Raw genomic sequence first — 22823 nt, 5'->3', positions numbered from 1 at the left:
GTCTGAAATTGGGCCCAATATCCAATGACTAAATCAAGAGAAAGGAGCACTTTTTTCTAATTGGTCAGCCTCCTCCTTTTGGCAGTTCCACTGTGCAGAGGGATGCATTTAAAAAAAAAAATTCAAGCAAATGTGCTAGATATGCTCCTGTATTCCTAATTCTTTTGAGTGGGTTATATGACAATTTCTTCAACCAGGCTCTTCCTGCTGGACATTTTGTTTGCTTGCATATTTCATCTAGTTCTTGTTAGCCTGAGATTCTGCCACATTTTAGATTTATTACTTGGCCTTGACTTTCCGGTGGGAGTAAGTCAAAAGGCACCAAATACCTTTATGTCTCTTTATAAGTATCACCAAGTACGTGGCTTTCTAAAATGACATTATCTATATTTCTTGCCAAATTTAGTATGAAAGAGTGGCCATTTCATAGCATCCTCCCCCCAAAGTGAAGGCATTAATTTCTTGAGGTGGCTTATTTGGAGAACAACCAGATACTCCTTTAAAAAGCGTCTAATGGGGGCGCCCGGGTGGCTCAGTCGGTTAAAGCCTCTGCCTTTGGCTCAGGTTATGATCTGGCTCTCTGCTCCGTGGGGAGCCTGCCCCCCCCCCCCCCCACCCCCAGCCTCTCTGCCTACTTGTGATCTCTGTCAAAAAAATAACAAAAAAAATCTTTAAAAAAAAAAAAAAAAAGCTTCTAACAAAATGTCAGATACTTTCATTCTTTCAACTGCTCCTAGAATATGTAAGGTTTTAAACGGTTTCCAAGCATGTTGACACAGAAAAGTACATCTTCATAAATAAAAACTTGTTGACTGTTTCAAGAAAGTTTGATGAGGCTTGGAGCCCATTAATTCAACCTTGATTAGCTGATATTTAAAAGGAGTTGGCTTACACTTAACTCATTGTTACTGTAATATAAAAGAAAGTTTTAGAACAATTTAAATACAATGGCATCATGTAATTTAAAGAGCAGTGGCTTGGAAAAAAAGTCACCAAACAATAGGTTAGCATTATCGGGTATTTTTATTAAAGAACACCAGGGCATCGAGTTGTCTGGGTAATTGAGGGAGAAATTAGACTGAATGACTTTATTAGTTCTGGCCACACATTAGGGGCCTTCAATTAAATCATCATTTACCTAGCCTCTTCAAGACAAAATAAATAATTCTCTATTCAACAAACCATTCATTCCTTGCTTATTTGGCCAATTACCATCACAGGATCTTTGGAAGCAAACAAAATAGCAGAATTTATAGCATGTAGTTTACACGCGTTAAGATCGATTTTGCCAGCTAAGGAAAGGATGACCCAAACAAAGGGAAGTGGTGAAAGCAAAATAGTAATGCTAGGATAGGTCAGAGAGCAACACTTGGCAAATTGTGCCAAATTAGTCGACCAAGCGAAGCACTCTATTGGGAATTGCAAAGTAGGAAGTCCTATTTTTGACTCTGCTGACCTCGGTGAATATTTCCTTGTTTTAAAAATGTGCCTAGTTCTTTGCTACCTAACAAAGAGGTCTGTTATGAAATTAATGAGTCTATAAAATGTTTTGACGTCTCTGGAAGCCCTTTCTTAAATGCACACCACAATCTTGTATTCATACAGTTTATGTTCCTGCTCTTTGAAGATATGCCAGTCTTTATTAGTATTCCTGTGGCACCTTCTACCACACCAAGTTCACTTTAAGTCCTCATAAAATTAATTAATAGAATGACCACTATTTTAAGTGGGAGACTTTGCCTTCAGAAATGGTTTCCTGTCCCCATATGATAAATGTCAGGGTATTAAGTTCGGTGCGAAATCAAGAGAGGGAGGCGGCGAAAGGGAACCTACTCCGGGGCAAGCGCGGCTAAGCGGCGCCCGGGCAGCCCGTGGGCGCTCTCGGGACCGCTCACCTCCGGGTCTGCGTCGGGCCCCCGGAGCCGAGCTGCTCCGTCCGTCCCGGGCGCCCGCGGGCCGGGCTCGCGGCGGCCCCAGCCGGGCTCGATTACTTTCGCCTGGGCGAGAAGCAGCACCGCCGCTCCAGCGGGAACCCTACCGCGGCGGGGAAGGAGGAGGTGGGGCGACGACAACAAAAAGAAGTAAAGTAGGAGGAGATTCTCCCGGGAGGGCCCGGGCGGGCGGCCGGAGGCGGGGGCTGGGGGGGGCAGCGGCGGGCTCGCCGGAGGAGGCGGGGACAGGCGGAGGGACCCCGCGCCGGCAGCCTCACGCCCCGCCCCGGAGTTGCGCTCCGCCGCTCCGGCCGCGCGCCTCGCCCCCCTCCCCGCCGCCGCGGCCCGCGCGCCGGGACCCCCGCGGACCCGCCCCCCGCCGCCCGCGCTGCCCCCGCCCCTCGCGCCTCCGTCCCGCCCCCTCGCCCAGCGCCGCCCGCGCGCAGCGTCTCGCGCCGGCCCGGCCCGCCCGCCGGGAAACAGCCGCGAGAGCAGCGGCCGCCGCGGCCGCCACCGCGCCTTCTGCGCCCGCGCTCCCGCCTCGCCCCCGCCCTCGGCGCCTCGTCCCGGGCCCGCGCCCGCACCCCGGCCAACGTTCTCTCGGGGCCTCTCCCGGCCCGCCGCCCGCTTCCCCCTGTCTCCGAGCCCCCCAACCGTCGCGCTCTCCCTCGGCGCGCGGCCCGCCGCCTGCTTCCGGGGCGGGCGGACTGGGCGCCTGGTGCCGGCGGCCGCAGCGACAGCGCCCCCGGGAAGCAGAGGAGGAAGGAGAGAAGAGGTGGAGGTGGCCGCAGGCTGAGTCGCGGCCGGGATGTCCGGGCAGCAGCCGCCGCCGCCGCCGCCGCCGCAACAACAACAGCAGCAGCAGCAGCAGCTGCCGCCGCCACCGCCGGCGGCCGTGGCCCCCGTCTCCGGAATCGTCCTGCCGGCGCCCCCGGCCGTCAGCGCCGGCTCCTCTCCGGCCGGCTCGCCCGGCGGCGGCGCGGGCGGCGGCGGCGGCTTGGGGGCCGCGGCGGCCGCCCTGCTCCTCCACCCGCCGCCGCCGCCGCCGCCCCCCGCCACCGCGGCCCCGCCGCCGCCGCCCCCGCCACCCCCGCCGCCTGCCTCGGCGGCCGCCCCCGCCACCGCGCCCCCAGCGCCCCCGGGCCTCGCCGCGGGCCCCGGCCCGGCCGGAGGCGGCCCGGCCGCAACCCTGGCGGCGGGCAGCAGCGCCGCGGCCCCCTTCCCGCACGGGGACTCGGCCCTGAACGAGCAGGAGAAGGAGCTGCAGCGGCGGCTGAAGCGCCTCTACCCGGCCGTGGACGAGCAGGAGACGCCGCTGCCGCGGTCCTGGAGCCCGAAGGACAAGTTCAGCTACATCGGCCTCTCTCAGAACAACCTGCGGGTGCACTACAAAGGTACTGGGCGTGTGTCGTGCGGTGGGAGTGGGGCCACTGACCCGACGTGTCCCGCCGCCGCCGACTCTCGACCCGCCCCCGACCCCCTCCCGCCCGGGGCCCCGTGCCCTCCGAGGTGACTCGCCGCCCGTTCCGCTGCTGCGAGGGTGGGACCGGGGTCGCGGGGCCAGGGGCCAGGTTCTTGGGGAAAGCAGGTGAGTAGAATGCCCCTAGGTGTAATGGAGCTGGTAATCCTAGGCCAGGAGGAGGACACCTTGAGGGAATCCAGGATGACAGGACATAACTCGCTTTCTGATTTCCCCTGAAGATAAATCTTAGGGCTCGGCTAGAGGAATCTATGGACCCGGAGTTGGGTTACATTGTTCTCCAGGTGGCGGTGGGTCAGGCGTTCTCTTCTTCCGTAGGGGGAACAGAGGCACGATTCTGAGGTATGATTTCTAATTAAGGGAGAGCAGGGATATATAGGGGGAGGGGTAATCAGTGGAGGATTTTGTCCAAAATCAGGCCAGAGATTGTCTGGGGGGACAAAAGGACAAGGGCCCCAAGTTTGGCATCAGTGTTTCTTACTCAGAGCAACTGGGAGGAGAACAGGTGAACCTCAGAAGTAGGTGTTTTTTTTAGGGGAGCAGAAACCTACCACTGCTGATTGGAAATGCCCTGTATTTACGTGCTGGTGTTATATGAAGTCTGGTTGGAAACGGGTCTCTTAAAATGTTGCAGAGCATTTTAAAGAAAATTGGCTTATGTTTTACACCTGCAGTTAAAAACAAAAACAAAAAGCAGCCTTAGGCTTGTGTTGGTCTCACCTACCTCTCCTCTGTTAAAGCAAAGCTTTAAACAGATGAGTTTTATATAAAATTATAAATTGCTTTGAGAATTTTTGAAATGTAGCCCAAAATAATAGCATGTGTCAAGTTTACTTGTCTGGGAGAAAACAAAATCAGTCTGATTTATCAGTCTGTCTGGAGCCACATCCAGTTTTTAGGCCCCAAACCTGAAGCAGGAGCTTTTACATTCAAAGCAGCCTCCTTTTGATTGGCTACAAAGGAAGGGTCTTAATCAGATCCTAGTGACAGGGACTTAGAGGATGTAAACAGTTCTTGTGGTTAAATTCTTAAAGCATGCAAGACTAAAATATGAGAAGAACCTTGATAAATAAGTGCTATTTAATTAGAAAGGCGAATGGCGACAGAATCTACCAAATGATTTGGCTGGAAAGAATCACGCACAAAAATAGGCCTTGTGGAATATTCCTGCTTTTTAGCCATAGATCCAGAGGAGTACTTTCAGTTTTAAATATTTTGTTTCTTAATCTAAATGGTCTAAAATGACCTTTGTTTTCTCTTAAGTTAGGACATTTTGTTAAGACTCTGTGGAGGTTGTTAATTGATTTTGTGTTCCAATTTGTGTGAACAGTGCTGTGCTATGAAGTGTTTACTTCTTATCTGGCTACCGGAAGGCTTTTTGTTAGACTTGACGAAACTTTATCTTAAATTTACGGTCGATGGTTAATAATAAGCTTATAAAATCAGAGGCAAAAGGTATGGAAATTTTTTGAACAAAGAATTCTAGCTTTTCTGAGTCCTGCAGTCATCTGTGATTTTAGGCGTGTTACAGGACGGGGCCTCAGTTTCTTCCTCTGAGACATGAGAGAGTTGAGCTGGATGGTAAGGAAATTTCCAGCTCTGAATTTTCGTGAGATCTCGGTTTTGTGAGTTTTTTTTTTTTTTTCTTAGCACTGTAACATGCCTTGATTAGTTTCATTAACTCATTTTACATAAAATTATGATTTGGATGAGAGAAAAGTTCATGATTATGAGGAATTGGTTGGAGTTTGGAATATTTATGACGCTGCTGCCTCTCATTATTTTTCCTGTTGGCCTCTTTATTACTTTTTGTTGTGTAATACTAAGATTCACTTTCTGGAAATTTCACTGCTTTATAAACATGAAGCATTACTTCTGGAAGAACAGATTTTGTTATCTTTTTTCTTTTCTCTCCCTTTCTTCTATCTACCCTTTGTCTCTCCCTTCCCCCTTGTCACAAACACTCTTCTCCCCCCACCCCCCCTCTACTGTCTCTTCCTCCTGTCTTGTTATTTTAATGTGTGTGGGTTTTTTTTTTTTTCCTGTTGTTCTGTGTGCCTTCTGAGTGGACCACACCAAAGTACTGGGCAACTCTGTCCCAGTAATAGGGGAAGGGAGCAAAGGGGAAGTGTCATAGGTAGTGGAGAATAAAACTTTGAAGTCATAAAATAAGAGTGAATTTTAACATTTCATAGTGCCACTTTGATTTTTGCCTCAGCATTTTCAGACATTTTTAACATTAAAACTACTGTTCATAAAATGTTTTTGCATGTTACAGAGTTTGAAAAGATTGATGATTATTTTCCATAATGGTAAGGATTGTTCTTACCTTTGAAATAGAAGTCTCTTGGTTTCTTTTGCTCTGAACATGCTTGGTTTTTAAAGATGTTATTCTTCTAAGTTGGAATTGCTGTTTTGGGAAGCCATATGGTTCCTTAAATGATTCGAAGGGATTAATGTTAAACAATGCCAGACATGCAGTCAAAGTTGATTGGATTGCAGAGGAAGAGCAGGGTGTGTATACTCTATGTTAAAATTTTTAAGAAGACCTTTTGCTTAGCAGTCACACACCAACTGTTGAAATACTCAGGCATAGCCCCTTTTTTTTTTTTTGAAAATTGTCAGCTTCGAATAAGTACAAATGCGACAAGTTTAGACTTAGTTATAATGAGGACTTTATTCCAACTTAAAGCATTTTAATACATATGACCATGGATTCAATTAGTCCTAAATGTTTCAGTTACAGATTGCATTTTTCTATTTGTGAAGTTATCACATTTGGATACTTTACAAAGCTTTTTAATATACACAAACGTGTTAGCGGATTTGGACAAGATGGTGGAATTCTCATTTGAGATGTGAGAAAGTGGGAGCACCTGAGGGTTAGATTTTTCCCAGTCGCAAGTAAGCCAGGGTTGGAAACTAATTTTCACCAACTCTAAATTTAGTGCTCTTCCCTACCATAGAGTATTGCCTATCTCATTTTGTATTGAGTTTTAATTTTTGGTAATGGAGAAGTCCAGGTGCCTTGATTCTACTGATTTAGGGCAGCTTACAGGAAACAAACAGAGAAGTGAAAGTTGGAAATGATAGGTAGCCATGAACTAGTGAATTGCACTTTTAATTGAAGCATTATTAATGGCATCTAACCAGATAGCTGGCATTTCTTGTGCTCCCCACTCCCATCCCTTCCAGTATCACCAGTCGTCAGGCCTTTGATACTTCTTGAATCACTTACTGACTTTTTCGCACTTCTTAAGGTTAAACAAATATCCTGATATTTGCTTGCCTACCAACACAAACGTTTTTTAGGAATTATGGGGAACGATATAAAAAGGTTCCTTAAAATCAAGGAATTGAAAAACCAAACCGAACTTTTCCCTGCGATCTCTGCCACTATTATGGGGAATTTATCTCCAAAAATGGTAGTTGGTAGTTGCAAGAATTACGTAAATCTAATAATCACATTTATGGAAAAGTAGTGGTGATGGTAATTCATGGAGCTGTTGCTGTAGGGCAAGTAGTCTGCTGGACAGTTTGTGTACATGCCTTGCTCTCCATGTATTTATTCCACAAGCTTTTAGTGAATGTTTACTTTGTGCCAGGTTCTGGCCATGCAAAGGTGATAAGATACTATCTTTGAATTCAGAGAGTTCAAAGTAGGTAAAACACACAAGCGTAGTGAGGGAAGAGTTCTCTGGAAGACAGGAGGGGCATCGACCCCTGGCTGATGCTGGAAGTGATGAAGTTGGTGAGTCAGGGCCAGCTTTTGGGAGAGCTGAGGCCAGCGTTGAGCCCGCTAGATGAGGAGGATGTAGGAGAGGGGGGGAGGGGCTAGGCATTATATGTGAAAATGCATAACTAAAAGCTTAAGAGGTGAGAACTACTGTATATGTTTGGATCTATAAGCAGTTTTGGAGTGTTGGAATTTAAGAGTGTGTGACAAGTAGCAGCTGGGAAAAGATTGAGAGAGGCCTTCAGAATGTTTTATCGAGCTTAGATCTTATTCTGTAGGACAGGAGGAATCATCAAAGCATTTTAAATAGGAAGTGACTGGTTCATATTTTCATTTTTGTCATATTATACAACTAATTGGAAGATGGATTTAAGGAGTACAAGGCTGAAACTAGCAAACTCATTGAGAAGTCTCTGTAGGAAATGAGGACCTGAACCCGGTCAGTGGTGGGGTGGAGCAGAGCAGACGTATTTGTGATGTTTTCAAGTGACACTGATAGGAGTTGATGGAGTGGTGGAGAGAGAAACCAAGGGTGACATTTGGGTTTCCAGCTCTGTGAGTTTCTTGCAGTGAACCGTGAATCAAAGAATAATTGCAAGGAAGTATTACAGTGTATTTGGAGATGTGTAGGAATGGGAATCTCAGCCATATGACCTGACTTCACAGAAACCAGAAGAACCTGGAGAAGCCTTCCAGAAGGAACAGGAACAGATCTTTCGGAGTTAGGTGGCCCCAAGTGTTGCAGCGGCTGGAGTTCATGACTTTTCACTTGATTCTAGTGCTGAAGTGACTCCGCTGTAGTTTCTGGTTGTTTAATTCTCTTTTCCCTCCTGACTGGTTTATCCTTTTCCTTCCTATTCCAGATTCCTGAGGGACTTAACAGATGGGATAAGCTAATTGCCATCATTCTTAGTTGGGCAGAGCTTTTCATTACATGCTGTGGTGTTGGACTGGTGGCCTTGGTGTCGGCTGTTAACCTGTGTTGGATCGGCTTTGGGGTTGTTAAGGGTAGTTATGAAATACAGAGTGCCCTCCTGGCACAAGGAGAGTCTGGGCCCTGCTTCTTCTGGTAGGGGTAGCCTGTGAGGCCGTTTCTTGTAGGAAGGGTGGGCACATACCATAATTGCCCTGCTTGTGGGGAGGGGTCTAGGTCACGACTGATTTGGGAGTTACCTCTAGTTGGTGGCTGAAACTCAAGGAGAGGGTATGAGAGAGAGAGAGAAGGTAACGTGAGAAGAGCCGTGGGCCACAGATGGAGCCCTGAGCTGAGCGAGGCCAGCATTTAAAGACTGGGGAGAGTCCAAGAAGCATTCGTTAAGAGGTACCTGGACAGCAGAAGAGTGTAGTATCACAGAAGCTGAGCAGAGTATCAGAAATGAGGAAGTGACCTTTAGTGTCAAATGCAACAGATCGGTTTAGTGAGCCGAGCAGAGAAATTTTTCCACTGGATTTGGAAATTAGAGCATTGTGACCTTAGAAGAGCAGTCTGAATTTAGTGATGGGGCAAAGATCAGAGTCAGTAGTGGAGATCGGGCAGAGGGGATAGCGAATACAGATTAGTCTTGAGAAATAGAGGCGGAGGGAGACCTCATGAGGATGAAGGTTAAGGCAGGATTGTTGTTGTTGTTGGTTTAAATGGGTGATATTGGAATTAGGTTGTGCCTGGTGATTACTTTCTAGTGTCAGCAAAGACGATGAAGATCCACAGAATCAAAATTATCCATAAAAACCCCTTTGGAAAGTACTGTGTTAGAAACTGTTGTATCATTTCTAAGTAAGTCTCGTTTTAGCTCAGCGGTGTGGGTGAAACTGAAGTGACATTAAGTTGGATGAGAGTGTCGTGTTAGTCTGATGCACAGAGTCCCAGTGAATGTGTACAGAATGTAACATAGCTTCTGGCAAATAAAATTAATAGTAATAGTACTTGCTTTTGTTACCTTAACGTTCCAAAAAAAAACAAAGGTTAATTATGCTCACTACGAAGCCCAGTGCATTATTGACTATGGTTTATAGCACCAAGGCACGTAGGATTTTGTGGAAAGTGGCTATTTTGGGGACACTGCCGGTACAGATTGAGAGATGGAGGGGGAAGGAAAGTGAAGAAGGGAAGGGTGAAGAAAAGCTTAGGAGGCCGACAGTGCTGGCTTGGAGGGGGGGAGCTGTTCTGGAGCACAGGGCAGTCCTGAAGAAGAGCGGAGGACACGTGACTCCTCTGGAGCTGGGGAAGAGGTGAAGATGCCTATGGACACTGACCGCTTTGTAATAGGAGAGTGAGGAGTGGACCAGGGCCGTAGACAGCAGCGGAGTCCCGTTATGTGATAAAGTCGGTGTGGCCGTGTGCTCACTTATCCGAGTTCGGGGCTGAAGCTTCGCGTGAGTGATGAGAACGTGTAGCCCTCCCTGGAGGGGAATGGGGCAGTAGCCAACGAGGGGTTTCTCAGTGTGCGGTTGACAGCACTGGCAGAGCCCAGCCGAGAACAGTGCTTCGTAGTGGTGGCTGTTGCAAGACTTGGATTTTGTTTGGGAGAGGGCAGCCGCCCCAGCCAAGAGTAGGGAAGGCGGAGTCTACTATTGCTCTAAGGCTGTGGTTTTGCTGCCTGCCTGTGGTGGGAGGGTAGGCATGTGAGAGAAGTATCAAGGATATTTGAGAGCTCTTAAGTGATCACCGTGGACCCTCTACTGGAAGAGGAAAACGGGAAGAGGGGAAAAAGCGTTCAGGGAATGGGAGTTCTCTTGACGTTCAAGAGGAAGTGTGGAAGCGAAGTGTTTAGAAAGGGGAGGGGATAGGGAGTTGTGTCCTAGAGGAAGATACAGGCATTTCAGCCCCAGTGCCAAAAACGTGTTCCTGGGAAAACGAACTCCTACATGTTCCACAGAATTGGGCGCTCAAAGTAATGGGTCTTACGGGAAAAATCGGGTTCAGTTTGCACTGGCATTTGTGGCCAGCATCCCAGGCTGCTGATCCTTTAGAGCCTTAAGCCCTGGCCTTGGGCTTCCTTCTTAGAGATGTAAGTGCTTGACAGCTGTTTAATCAGAAATAAATATCTGATTCAGGGTTTAGCCCTTTTCGGCCCACACCCCCCCCCCCCCCCTTCAGACAAAGAGGAAAGGCGTACAGACTTCAGCTGTTAGAATGGCTAAAGCCTGACGAAAACCTGACAAGGCCCGTTGCTGGTGCGCGGCCAGTGGGAGCTCGAGGTGATGCGGCTGCTCTGGAAGGTGGTTCGGCAGTTTTTGACAAAGCTAAACATACTTTTACCAGCAGCTGAGCTCCTACCGGGCTGATGTGAAAACTTAGGCCCACAGGAAAACCCGCATGTGGATGTCCATAGCGACTTCTCTCATAATTACCCCAAATAAGCAGCAGCCTCAGGTCCTTGAGTAGGTGAATGGAGGAGCTGTGATATATCCATACAATAGAGTATTATTCAGCAATATAAGGAAATGAGCTGTCTGTCCCTGCAAAGACACCTGTGGATCTCCAGGGCATATATTGCTAAGTGAAAGAAGACAGTCTGAAAAGATTATATACTGTATCATTTCAGTTACCTGATATTCTGGAAAAGGCAAAACGATAGAGATAGTAAAAAAGAGTGGTTGTCAGGGGCTTAGGGGAGGGATAGGCAGTGCACAGGGGATTTTAGGGCAGTGAAAGTATTTTGTATGATGCTCTGCTAGTGGATACATCACACCATGTATTTATTTAAGATTTTATTTATTTATTTGACATAGAGATCATAAGTAGGCAGAGAGGCAGGCAGAGAGGAAAGGAAGCAGACTCTCCGCTGAGCAGAGAGCCCGATGCGGGGCTCGGTCCCAGAACCCTGGGATCATGACCTGAGCTGAAGGCAGAGGCTTTAACCCACTGAGGCACCCAGGCGCCCCATCACACCATATATTTAAAACCCACAGAAGTTTTCAGCCATATAGAGTGAACTTTAATGTATGTAAATTAAAAAAATCATTTGGGGGGCAAATCCCAGGATAAAATGCAGAATGTGATAAAACTGTCTGTATTTCAAATATAAGAAACAGCATCAGAGAAGAGGGGGAAGAGTGCTGACACAGGTAACTTTGGAAATCAGTAGTCTATAAAACTAAAAGTAAGAGAAACCAAACTTACTGATAAAGTTGTATCCCATGGGGATATGAATTAACAATTCAGATGCTGTTACTATACATGTATACTGGAATCAAACAATTAAATGGATGGTGGGTGGTGGGAGCTGAGTTTCTTATCACTGGGGTGGAATTTTATAGGTAAGCAGAGAGCGAATGTTAGAATGATCGGTGTGGTAATAAAGTTGGAGACCTTAGCGGGAACCTCATGTCTGGTCTAATACAAACATGGACGGTTACGTGTAGAAATGTAGACACACACACGCAGGGGTTTAGTATACATACATACATTTCTTGCTCTTATCAATGAGAAAGCCCAGAAGCAGTGACACCCCAGTCACAAGGAGCATGCTTAGTAGCCAGATGCTGGAGAAATGGATGATGGCAGAAATGGCGGCTTCTAGGACTGGGGCAGGAAGCAGGCGCCATGAGCCTCCAGGGTCTTCTGGGGCCTGAAAGTAGCAAACAGAGGAAAACCGTATCACAGGCGCGCCAGAGGGGCCGGGTGAGACGCTTCGCTGTGGCTACTTAGAGCAGCAAAGTAAAGTAGTATTGAGTTCTAACACAGAGTAGAAAGTAAACATGCAAGAGACGGTCCATGCTGATAAAAACAAAGAGGAGATATCTTAGTACGTTTTGATCAGTATTGGGCTTGAATGTTCCCCAGATGGCTTAATACAGTGGCAGGTGTAGCAGTTCCTGAAGGCACTGAACTTTGGACACTAGGAATGCACTTGTGGAGGTGCCCCAGGTTTTTGACTTAGGGTTTTTTGTGTGTTGCTAGGTTTTTCCCTTCACTTCGTTGGTGTACCGGGAAAAGCTGTGTTAGGAACTAAATGACTTCTTTATTATGCTGACGTCATTTCTGTGTTTATCAAGTACATGTGAGTTAATTTGTATTCAAGAAATGCTTTTTGTAGCAGAACAGATTTCATTAGAATTTACTCTTTCAGAGGTAGAGTAGTTTCAGGTGATGTCAGGGTCCAGAGTGTGGCTTCAGGAAGGAATGATTAGACTAGGAAGTCAGTGGGAGTAAAGAGGCCCAGGAATTGAAATGTGAGCAGCAAGATAATCACAAATAATTGGGAAGTGTGGTAATGTTGTATGGGACAGATACGTGTTGCTGTGAGGTCATATATAAAGGAGGCTGAACAAGTCAGAGAGATTAGAGCAAGAGTCAGTGAGGAAGAAAGACGTGAGCTAAGAGCAAATGGATGAGCAGGACATAACCAGGTAAGGAGGAAGGGTATAGCACTTTCCAGTTTGGTGTGGGGAAGAGTTGGGGCAAAGAACAGGGTCAGGCCAGTGTGGCAGGTTCAGGAAGGTGGTGGAAAGTACTGACGACCTGATCAGCAGGGTTTTCCTTGGCTGAATGGGAGACTGTTAAGGAATTTTAGTTGTATGGGGGAATAGAGGTACAAGGAAGACTGAGTTAGATTTCCAGAAAGGCAACTGGAACTGCATATTGGAGAGTGGAGGCGGGGGTTGGAGGTGAGCTTCATTCAAACCCGTTCCTTCCATTTACAAGGAATCGACAGGTTGTGAAATGAAAGAGGGGGTCTTGCTGGTCTTCGAGCTTTGAAGCAATAAATGTATTTTCTTTTTGAACTACATAGAAAATACTTAACATTGAAGACTTCGTAGTTTTAACAGTTTATACTTTGGTAGTGTGAGGTTGTTTTCTGGTTGTCACAGAATTCAAGGTGATAAGCTTCCTGCTGATGAACATTATTAGAAATAGGCCCTTCACTCTGACATTACTAGTCTTACCCAAGAGTATGAATGCTTTTAATCTGACATCTCAGCTTTTTCCTAGGTCTTTACATTTAAATTTAATTTAAAAATGAAACAAATCTTTTAACCTTTATGACATTTTTCCAGTGTCTAAGTAGAGCATAGTGAGTATAATAGAACCTTGAAGATTAAGGATTATGTAGTTGTTGATAGTAATTTTTGCATGAGGGGAAAGTGTAGGGCAGTTTAATTCATGTATGGATTTAATGCATGATTTACTAATTCAGGGCAAGTTATATAACATCTGTAAGAGTTTTCTCTCTTTAAAATGAGGTTAATTAAAAAAAATAAAATGACGTTAAAACCCATTTCACAGATGCTGAATGAGAAAAATCTATACAAAAGCACTTAATTCTTCGAGAGAGAGTTTACCCTCAAATACTAATTTTCTTCTTCTCTTTTCCCATACAAGTAGCAAGAATAGGAGATAGGAAAACAAGTGAAGTGATCCCAGAATGCTCATCGTAACTGGGTCCTTCCTGTGGGTTCAGTTGCTCTGGATTGGACTTCTTGCATTAAAATCTCAGCACAAATCCTGGTTTGGAATTCTCACACAACATTATGACCTTGGGCGAGTCTCTTCATCTTCCCTTAATAATAAGTAGTACCTATTTCTGAAGTTGTTTTGAGTGCTAAACAGGTGAACAAATATAGTACTCTTGGAGCGGTGCCTTTCACATAGCATAAATATATGGTAACTGTTATCATCATCATCATCATCATTGTTAAGAATACCTTAGGACTACTTTATCCCTAAAAGTTTTGGTCACTTCCCTTCCAGAAAAACCAAAACCAAAATAAAAGCTAGTTGATTTAGGATTCCAGGGTTAATCAGGGTTTTCTTTATATATTTTTTTAACTGTCTAAAATTTTTAAATGAATTTAGTTTGCCCGACCATTTCCCAAGCAACTCAATTATTTGAACACATATTTTCTAAACTTTGTTTTTTTAAAGATGTTATTTATTTATTTGACAGAGCACAAGCAGGGGGAGCAGCGGACAGAGGGAGAGGGAAAGGGAGAAGCAGGCTCTTTGCTGAGCAGGGAGCCCGATGCAGGGCTTCATCCCAGGACTCTGGGATTTTGACTTGAGCCATCCAGGAGCCCCACATATTTACAGTTTAGATGTCTGTTTTTAAGAAGGGACCTGTGTCAAATTTTGCAGATATATGCTATTTTTTTTTTCTTCTGCTTAGCTCAGTGTAAATCGGTTACCTCCATATGTTAAAAGCAATTTGGGGGGGGGCATCTGTATATTGCTACTCTTGTTTTTAATCTTCCTAACCAACTTTATCACCTCTCAGTGGTCACCAGGCTGAGAACTTTTGCCCATAACCTATATACTTAAGACATCTGGGGACACAGGTTTTCATGGTAATAAAAGGGAGAGGCTGAGTTCATTCAGTTTCTTTTGGGCCAAGTCAAAATGTGCTTATTTGCATTGCAAACGTAAGCAGCTGTTTAATGATGTAATATGGTGAAGTGTATGGGAAAGGAGGGCATCTCCTTGGCGTGTGATGGTTATTGTAGAGCTAAGATGCAATTTTTGATTTAAAAGAAGGTATTTAGTTTTAAAACAATCGTGGTAAATTTGAGAAGGGGAATTTTTCTGCTAAAGGACTAATGACTTAAGTTTGTATTGGGCGAAGCAGATTTAACTGGAACAATGGATAATAGAGTATTTTTTGTCATGGAATCATTTTGGGGATTGTGCAGACTTGTCTTACTCTGAGTGCTTTCTGACATGCTACTTCAACTTTTTTTCTTCTGCTGTGGTTTTAGGCATGTATTTTCTGTTGCTCACTTGATTTTTGTTCATATGCTAACTTTCAGGCGAATTTGTGTCTTGGGTGAGGGACAGGGGAGGTGATTGTGAGCGAAGGAAATCCTTCAGGATCAGAATTTGAAGAATAGCTATTTTAAAAAGTTTAAAAGCCATTGTCTGGGCGCCTGGGTGGCTCAGTGGGTTAAGCCGCTGCCTTCGGCTCAGGTCATAATCTCAGGGTCCTGGGATCGAGTTCCGCATCGGGCTCTCTGCTCAGCAGGGAGCCTGCTTCCTACTCTCTCTCTCTCTGCCTGCCTCTCTGCCTACTTGTGATGTCTCTCTGTCAAATAAATAAATTTTTAAAAAATCTTTAAAAAAAAAAAAAGCCAGGGGCACCTGGGTGGCTCAGTGGGTTAAGCCGCTGCCTTCGGCTCAGGTCATGATCTCAGGGTCCTGGGATGGAGTCCTGCATCGGGCTCTCTGCTCAGCAGGGAGCCTGCTTCCTCCTCTCTCTCTGCCTGCCTCTCTGCCTACTTGTGATATCTCTCTGTCAAATAAATAAATTTTTAAAAAATCTTAAAAAAAAAAAGCCATTGTCTGACAGATTACCTAAAGATTTCAGCAGCGGTAGGATGATGCATTCCTTTCTTTAAAAGGAGAGAAAGAATATACAGCTAGAGATTAGATATATTTCTTAGTAGGCTGTAACTGACCGAAGAAATTTGTTGAATCAGCCTTTGTGTAGAACTGATAAAAGTATGTCCAAGAACAGACTTAAATTCTTTTTTTTTTTTTTTTTTTTTAAGATTTAAAAAAAATTATTTAAGAGAGAGCATGAGTGGGGTCCTGGGGGTGGGACTGAGGGAGAGGGACAAACAGACCAGCCTCCCCGCTGAGCAGGGAGCCTGATGCAGGGGCTCAGTCTCAGGACCCGCGATCATGACCTGAGCTGAAGGCTGTTGCTTAACCAAACTGAGCCACCCAAACTTGAGAATTCTTAAAGTAAGAAAGCTGCTTTGCCAATTTAGTTAATTATATGAAATTTCACTTAAAGATATACCCATGATATAGATGCTTCTGATTTAAAAAAATAGCCCATTTGGGGTGCCTGGGTGGCTCAGTGGGTTAAAGCCCTCTCCCTTCGGCTCAGGTCATGATCCCAGGGTCCTGGGATCAGACCCTGCATTGGGCTCTCTGCTCAGCAGGGACCCTGCTTCCCTTCCTCTCTCTCTCTGCCTGCCTCTCTTCCCACTTGTGATCTCTGTCTGTCAAATAAATAAATAAAATCTTTTTTAAAAAAAAGCCATTTGACAAAAGAATGTTGCTTGGAAATAATGTGAATTATAAGCATATTTGGATCTAATAAAATTAAGATCACACTTTCATCATGTTCTTCAAATGCATCCTTTTCCTCTTAAAAATATAGTCTACCCTGAAATACTAGTTTGGTAGGCTCAATGTGTTCTGATTCTGAAAGTGTGTTCATCTAGTAATAGTGTCAAGAGTCCCATGACTAACCCTGGGCTACTTTGCATATTGCATTGTAATGACACATGTTTCATTGAGTCTTTATATGTACTGATAGGAGCAGAAATGTCTAGATACCATTCTAAAAACTGTATTTCTTCCTGAATTGTTTTAGATTTTCATTGAATATCTCATTTGATTTTTTTTTTCCTCTTTCCTGTTTCCTATGCAGGTCATGGCAAAACCCCAAAGGACGCAGCGTCTGTTCGCGCCACGCACCCAATTCCAGCAGCCTGTGGGATTTATTATTTTGAAGTAAAAATTGTTAGTAAGGGAAGAGATGGGTAAGTATACATTTTGGTGGGATAAATTGTTTGCTGTTCTTGGATAGTTATTTTTGTCTTGATTTATAATATTTATGCTATAATTGGAAAATGGGAGTCTCGGAGATGTTGGTAAAGTAGGATCTAAATGTCACAATGCAGCAGGTTGGATACAGTCCTGCTTTAATACTAGTTGAAGCTAATACTTGAGTTGGTGAAATAACCAAGTTTTTTGGTCTGCTTGTCATTAAATTGGAGCACTGGAATTAAAACAACAGAGGCAGTGACTCATTTTCCATGCCTTGTCTTACACTGCCCTTTTCTGAATTCTGCTGAGAACTTAAATCTTCTCAGAGCTAGTTAACCAAGACCAAAAGGTGATTCATAGGTATTTCACAGGGGGTGGCACTTAGACTCTTGCGTTTAGATCAGGGAAGTATGTTTGTATGCTCTCAGCTGGAGGGGATTCCCAGGGATTAGGATATGGTGTAAATTCCAGGTGAGAACTCCATGTAGATTCTGGAACCAACTTATCTAGCATCGCTTTTCAACTTGGGATCAGTGTATAGTATGTGAGTGTACATCAGAATCGCTTACGGGACTATTAACAAAGATAATAATGTGGGCCTTACCCTAAAAGTTCCTAAATCACTATTTTCAGAAGCAGAGCTTGGGTAAGATAGGCATTCTTGAGTAAGCTTCACTGGGAATTTTGGTGCATATTTCTGATTAAGAATTGATTACCTGGGGGCCTGGGTGGCTCAGTGGGTTAAGCTGCTGCCTTCGGCTCAGGTCATGATCCCAGAGTCCTGGGATCGAGTTCTGCATCGGGCTCTCTGCTCAGCAGGGAGCCTGCTTCCCCTCTCTCTCTCTGCCTGCCTCTCTGCCTGCTTGTGATTTCTCTCTCTGTCAAATAAATAAATAAATAAATAATCTTTAAAAAAAAAGAATTGATTACCTAGAATCACTAACTTTATCCTATGGTATTTCCTGGTAACCTCATTGTGGTGTCAGAGGTCCTTTAAAGCATCCATAGAGTCATTAGTTCAGCTCCCAAGATAAACTTACTGGGTGAGTTGGCCCAGTTGAATTAAGAGTTATTAAGTTGACCTGGATTTGAAGTGAATCATTTAACCTGTTAGTGCGTCTTCTGTGTTTAACTGAAAAAATAAGTATGTTTAGTAGATGATTCCTCTACTTTATTTGCTGAATATTTTCATCCTCAACAGTATGGAAAGTAGAAAGTGCAGCCTTGGAATTCATTGATGACTTTTTATTGAACTGCCTCAGTTGTCCCAGGGTGATCAAGCCAAAGCTAAAATCAGAGAAGTCAAGGATAAAGTGGTGGAGAGACCCTAGATTGAAATAGGCACACGATTCTAACCATTTTTAACTCGACTGCTGCCGGTATACTCAGCCAATTCTTCTTATAATTAAAATTATACTGTCAGCCTTATTCTTGCTGATGTTGCTCCTGATTATTCCCAGGGTTCTCTTCACCTTTTCGTTCCACGTGTTTGTCTTTGCATGATCTTGACCTTACCTTTTCATGGCTTCAAACAGCCTGAGTGTCAAATCTAAAACTCCCATCTCGGGTTTTTCCCTTGAGCTCTAGACGGATCTGTCTAACCCGATGTTGGCATTTGCAGTCCCACAGGTATTGCAGTGTCGCTTGTTTTAAGTCTTTTTCTCAGCACCAGCTTGCTTAGTGGTTTCACTGTTGCTAGAAACTTGACAACTTCCTACCTCTTACTTTGTCCATCTCTATGGCCTCCGCCTCAGATTTGCTAATTAATCCCCTAAATTACCTAGGTTCTTTGGTCTCCCAGTTGCTCCCTGTTATGCTCTTACTTCACTCTGCAATTCTTATCATCCTTCTTTCAAACACAACTGACTTGTGTCTGTCCCTATCTTGAGATCATTTGGTACTCCTGTTGCTTTGAGGGTAAAATCCGAAACTTCTTAGCAGGGTCTTGCATGATGTGACTAACTCCTTTGTAACTTTTCAGTCTCATCTCTTCGTTGCCAAGATCTCTCATTCCTCTTTTTTCTCCCCATTTTTTTAAAAAATTTTATTTATTTGACAGAGATCACAAGTAGGCAGAGAGGCAGGCAGAGAGAGAGGGGGAAGCAGGCTCCCCGCTGAGCAGAGAGCCCGATGTGGGGCTCAATCCCAGGACCCTGGGATCATGACCTGAGCCGAAGGCAGAGGCTTAACCCACTGAGACACCCAGGTGCCCCTCTCCCCATTTTTAAAATTAACTGATTTTTACATAGAGTAAAATGTATCATTTTTAGTGTGCAGATCTGTGGGTTTTGACAGATGTGCATATTCATGTAACTACCACAGTCAGTATACAGTTGGTCTTTGAAGGATGCAGGTTTGATCTGCACAGATCTACTTTATATGCGGACTGTTTTTTATAACTACAGCACAGCCCTGGAAATATATTTTCTCTTCCTTGAGATTTTCTTAATAACATTTCCTTTTCTCTGCTTTATTATAAGAATGCAGCATATAATACAACGTACAAAATACGCCTTAACTGTTTGCAGTCTGGTAGGGCTTCCAGTCACCATCAGGCTATTAAATAGTTAAGTTTTGGGGACAGCACAAGTTATATAGGATTTTCAGCTTGTGTGGTGGCAGGGGTGGGGGGTGGGTGATCCGTGTCCCAGCACCACCGGTTGTTCGAGGATCAGTGATCAAACAGTTCCATCGCCCTCCGCAATTCCTCTCTACCCCTTTGTAGACGATTCTTCAGCATCTCTCAGTGATGACCATGGATTGGTCTTCTGTCTCTCTAGTTTTGCTGTTTCTAGAATGATGTATAAATGGAATGATAGTATGCAGCCTTCTAATTTTGGCATCTTAGTGTAATACATTTGAGATTCATCGCTGTTGTTGCATATATCGGTAGATCAGTCCTTTTTATTGCTGATTGTATTGGCTGAGCCAACCACAGTGTGCTTACCCGCTCTTCCGTTGACGGACATCTGGGTGGTTTCCAGTTTTTGGCAATTAGGAATATAGCCACTATAAACATTTATGTACAGGTTTTTGTGTAAACTTGAGTTTTCATTTCAGTTGGATAAATATCTGGGAGTGGGATTGCTGGATCATGTGTTAAGTGCATTTTTAACTTCACGAGAAACTGCCAACTTGTTTTGCAGAGCGACTGTACTAGTTTGCATTCCCACCAGCCTCGTGTGAAAAAGTTCCTGTTGCTTTGCATCCTCTGTAGCGCTTGGTTTTGTCAGGCTTTTTAAAAAAAAATTTACCTCTCATTATAGGTATCTTAGTGGTTTCTTAACTGTGGTTTTAATTTACATTTCCTTAATGACGAATGATGTTAAAGAATCTTTAATTTTTATCTGCCCCCCCCTTTAACAAACACAGTAATACCTTTATTTTGAATTATTTTTAAAGATTTTATTTACTTATTTGAGAGAGGGCATCAGCTGGGGTGGGGTGGGGGTGGTGCACAGAGCGGGATGGGGAAGCAGGCTCCCTGCTCAGCAGAGAGCCTGATGCAGGGTTCGATCCCAGGACCCTGAGATCATGACCTGAGCAGAAGGCAGAGGCCTAACCGACTGAGCCACCCAGGCACTCCTTTACTTTGGTTTTAAATTAATCATTTGTCAACAGCTGCGGAAGTGGCTTAAGAAGTGACCTACAGATATTAAATATACTGAATTGACAGCTGAATTGAATGGAATATTTTGTAGGGCACTTCTCATTTTGTCACTTACTCAGGTTAAATTCAAGGTCCTTATACTTCATCTTCTTCAAGAGCGGTGGAACCTCTTACTGGGGCATCCAGTTAATCTCCATTTCCACTTGGATGCCTGCTTAGACTTAAAGAAATAAGCCCCAGAAAATAGAAGGTAGGATGCTAAACAGAGTTGAATCAACATCAGATCATCCCAAAGACAGAGGCGGAACAAACTTTTTGGGTTAGAGCATACTCCCAAGGACCTGTTTCTAGTCAGAATCGGCTGTCAGTGGGGGGAGGGGGGGTGCATTCGGTAGAGTGCGTGCAGCACTGTCAGCCCCTGGTTTACTTCTCTGTACAGGTGGGCTCGGTTTCTAGTTTTCTCCGTGGGCGCTTTCCTTCCTTCTTACATTCACCTTCCCCTGTCCCTTTGCCATTTGCCCCCTTAACGAATTAGCCCTAGTTTAAAGATATCTTCTCGGTGACACTTGTCCTCCCCCAAATAGGATTATGCCTTTCATATGCCTCCTTCACACGTTGGCCAGACTGTAATTATAATATCTGTGTGTTTCAGTTGTTTGCCTCCTGGTGGTCTAAACTGCAAGTGTAAGGGACTGTTTTATGTTTCTGCCACTCCAGTACTGAGTTTATAGCTAGCATGCATACAAGTGAATAAATGAATGAGAAACTGTACTTTCCTCCTATGTATTCTTGGAGAAAACTGTTGTATCTTTGGGCAGGTCTTATTTATCCTTCTCATATACTTTTTGACTAAGTTCTAGGTCTAACCCCATGGTTTTGAAAGGGGAGCACGATTCATTTATGGAAGAAAAGCAAGTCATATTGCTAATTTGGGGCGAGTGACCCCTTTTTGGAGATTTATTTAACTGTATCAAGAGAACTAAAACTTCCTGCCTAAAATCCCACCTTCTTTGTAAAGAATGGACCAGAAAGAGGAGCTTTTAGTCGCAGTGAGAAGTGCTCATCTGAGAGTTTAATTATACTTAAGATTTAATTTTCTTCTAACCGGCGTGTTTGGGGCATCTTGGTGGCTCAGTTGTTAAGCATCTGATTTCGGCTTAGGTCATGATCCCAGGACCTTGGGAAGGAGCCTGCTGCTCCCTTTCCCACTCGCCCTGCTTGTGTTCCCTCTTTCACTGGGTCTTTCTCTGTCAAATAAATAAATAAAATCTTTAAAATAAAAAACAGGAACACAAAAAACAGTGTGTTTATCCAGGATTAGAGCAGGCAAGTAAATATTTAGGTCCAAGAACTTGATTTAAGATGAATCGGTCAATGCAGCAAATTTCTTCGTGACATAGTAGGAGTTGATACCTCTTAATTTATCTGTGATGTGTGTTATTTCTGGGTCTGCGTTGGAAAATTAGGACTATGACTATGATAGTTGTTACTTCTATCTTATTGCCTAAGAAATAAGGCTTGAAGGAAGTTTCTTTTAGTGAGTGAAAGAAATAATATATTTTGGGTTTTGCCTTGGATTTTCATTTAAATGAAACACATTTTTATGTGTTCAGGAAAATAAGCTTATTTATTGGGACACAGGAGCCCAAGTTTTATAATCAATTTAAAAATAAATTTCTAATGCATTCCATTACAAAAGGTTAAATCATCAATCACCTTGTCTGCATAACTTTTTTTTAGGAGACATATTTAAAGGCTATATATTTGTGTATTCTTTGTTAATGATTGTTGACCATCAAGATGAATTTCTAAAAGCAGTCTTTGTCTCATGAATCTACTTACAGTGCAGGAATTTTGTTCAAGTTTTGAATTATACATAGTAATATAGGCAGTGAAGATACAGTTAATTTTAAATGTAAGAGGCAATAAATTTTTTATTTGAATATTTTTAGAGTTATAATTTATTATGAGTATGCTACTTTTAGCTTTTCAAGTAAAATGTTGATGCCGCTCTGCCCCTGGTTCAGGAGGGACCAGCAAGAAATCCAGTCTCTGTGTTCGCTCCTAAATTCTTCTGCTGACAATAAAGTACACTCTTCAGAGTGTTCCTTCTGTGCTTCCCGTTTAGTTTTAAAAGGCTATAAAAGGTCTTTCCTTCTGGTTTCAATGGAAGGTAAGCAGCAGATGGAAACAACAGTGAACAGAGGAATGGAAGAAATGAACAAAGGCATCAAGTAAGCGACGTATTTATTAACTTAGCAAATACATATTGAACACGTATGATGTGTCAGGCATTGTCAGCAGCTGAGATAAATATGAAATTATTTTATCCACCTGTTCCTTATCCATGCTTCTTAGTAGAGGACCTGCCACTTAGTCGAAACTCAGAAACTGCATCAAGTGAACTAAATGTGGGTCATTGCCCGCAAGGAGTGTCAAGAAGCAGACTTAAATCACTCTCAGTTAAGACTTAACACTTTAAGAAGTTTGGGTGTAGTACCAAAAGACAACTTATTTGCGGAGAAGCAGAAGGGATTTTTGGTCTGTTCTGTTCACAAGTGTATTCTCAG

The 22823-nt window shown here is 44.0% G+C and overlaps 1 protein-coding gene across 2 annotated transcripts in view; it reads left to right on the top strand.

Annotated features, from left to right (window-relative positions):
- Positions 1-2589: 2589 nt before the first annotated feature.
- RANBP9 (RAN binding protein 9) overlaps positions 2590-22823 on the top strand; it is an 88548-nt gene continuing 68314 nt past the window's right edge. For both annotated transcript variants that reach the window (XM_004753756.3, XM_045066997.1), the window contains exons 1-2: positions 2590-3325; positions 16525-16636. In XM_004753756.3, coding sequence (XP_004753813.3) covers positions 2740-3325; positions 16525-16636 — 698 coding nt within the window. In that variant the 5' untranslated portion in view covers positions 2590-2739. The remainder of the gene's footprint in view (positions 3326-16524; positions 16637-22823) is intronic.

This window comes from Mustela putorius, unplaced genomic scaffold (genome assembly GCF_011764305.1).
Source record: "Mustela putorius furo isolate JIRA1106 unplaced genomic scaffold, ASM1176430v1.1 tig00003870_pilon_pilon_pilon, whole genome shotgun sequence".
In the NCBI taxonomy this organism is placed as follows: domain Eukaryota; kingdom Metazoa; phylum Chordata; class Mammalia; order Carnivora; family Mustelidae; genus Mustela; species Mustela putorius.
Note: the sequence above shows the minus strand (reverse complement) of the source record. Positions and strands in the feature narration are given on the sequence as shown.